This window comes from Bison bison, unplaced genomic scaffold (assembly GCF_000754665.1).
Source record: "Bison bison bison isolate TAMUID 2011002044 unplaced genomic scaffold, Bison_UMD1.0 scf7180017864313, whole genome shotgun sequence".
Lineage (NCBI taxonomy): Eukaryota > Metazoa > Chordata > Mammalia > Artiodactyla > Bovidae > Bison > Bison bison.
In genome coordinates, this window is record NW_011494885.1 from 3,627,886 (window position 1) to 3,628,920 (window position 1,035).

General features: G+C 60.5%; 1 protein-coding gene across 1 annotated transcript in view; it reads right to left on the reverse strand.

Moving 5' to 3' along the window:
* Positions 1-1,035, reverse strand: part of NAPA (N-ethylmaleimide-sensitive factor attachment protein, alpha) — a 26,603-nt gene that overhangs the window by 1,199 nt on the left and 24,369 nt on the right. Inside the window, exon 8 of the mRNA XM_010852719.1 lies at positions 661-711. Coding sequence (XP_010851021.1) covers positions 661-711 — 51 coding nt within the window. The remainder of the gene's footprint in view (positions 1-660; positions 712-1,035) is intronic.

Here is a 1,035-nt window from a genome sequence, read left to right on the forward strand (position 1 = left end):
CCTGCGGGCCCCCTCCTCTCCCATCTCCTGTGCTCTGCTGCTGAGATTCCTGCCATCCACCCCGGCCAGCTGTCTGGGGAGGGATGGACTGGCCAAGCTTGGTCCCTGACATCATTCAGGGGTCTATGATTCGTGAGGGGTGCCTGGGGAGAGTCACACTGGACAGATCCAGATCCACCTGGGCTGCGTGTAACAATTCCAGAATGCCTCGCAACAGGGTAAGGACATGGAGAGCATCTCTGTGGGGAGATTGTTATCAGAGAAGCTGCTGGAAGGGGGCCTCCCAAGGCCACCTCTCCTGCACCCCTAGTGGCACCTGCCTCCAGCTTTCCGGGAGGTGAGGGAAGGGGGACGACATGACTCCCTCCCTGCACCCCCAGGGTCACCCAGAGTGCCCGATGTGAGACTCCCTGCACTACTCATCCGGGGGACTCTGAGGGGTGCAGAGACCTTGGCCTTCAGGAGCACACAGACACGGGTTTGAATCCCAGCTCATCTCTAAGATGGGGAGACCACTCCCTGCACCTCTTGGGGCTACTTGTGAGGATTCTGGGGTGACGGGAGAAAAGAATCCACAGCCAGGGCCTGGGGCCAGAGACAAAAAGGAGGAAATTCACAGGACCACGTCTGATGGGGGCTGCCAGCCCCGCAGCTACTCACCGCCTCGGTGTAGCTGTCCACGTTCTGTTCCTCGTGGGCTTCTAACAGCTTCTGCGAAACAACAGGGGGTGGGGCTCAGGAGCCAGGCAGGCCAAGGCCTGACCCGGAGGAGCTCCACACACAGTATCTGGGTGGATAAGCGTCAGGGGTGCCCAGGCTGAGTGGGAGGAAGAGGCTGTGCTCCAGCCTGCCCTCAGCTCAGAAGGTCACTGACACGGAGCATCACCCATGCATGTGTGCCCGTGTGCGGGTGAGAACCCACAGCCTCCCTGCTCTGCCCTGGCTCCATCAACGCTTGAGTCTTGTCTCAGCCAGAAAATGGGGACCCAGATGGCAGATGAGATTGGCGGGGGGGGGGGAAAAAAAAGCCCCCAA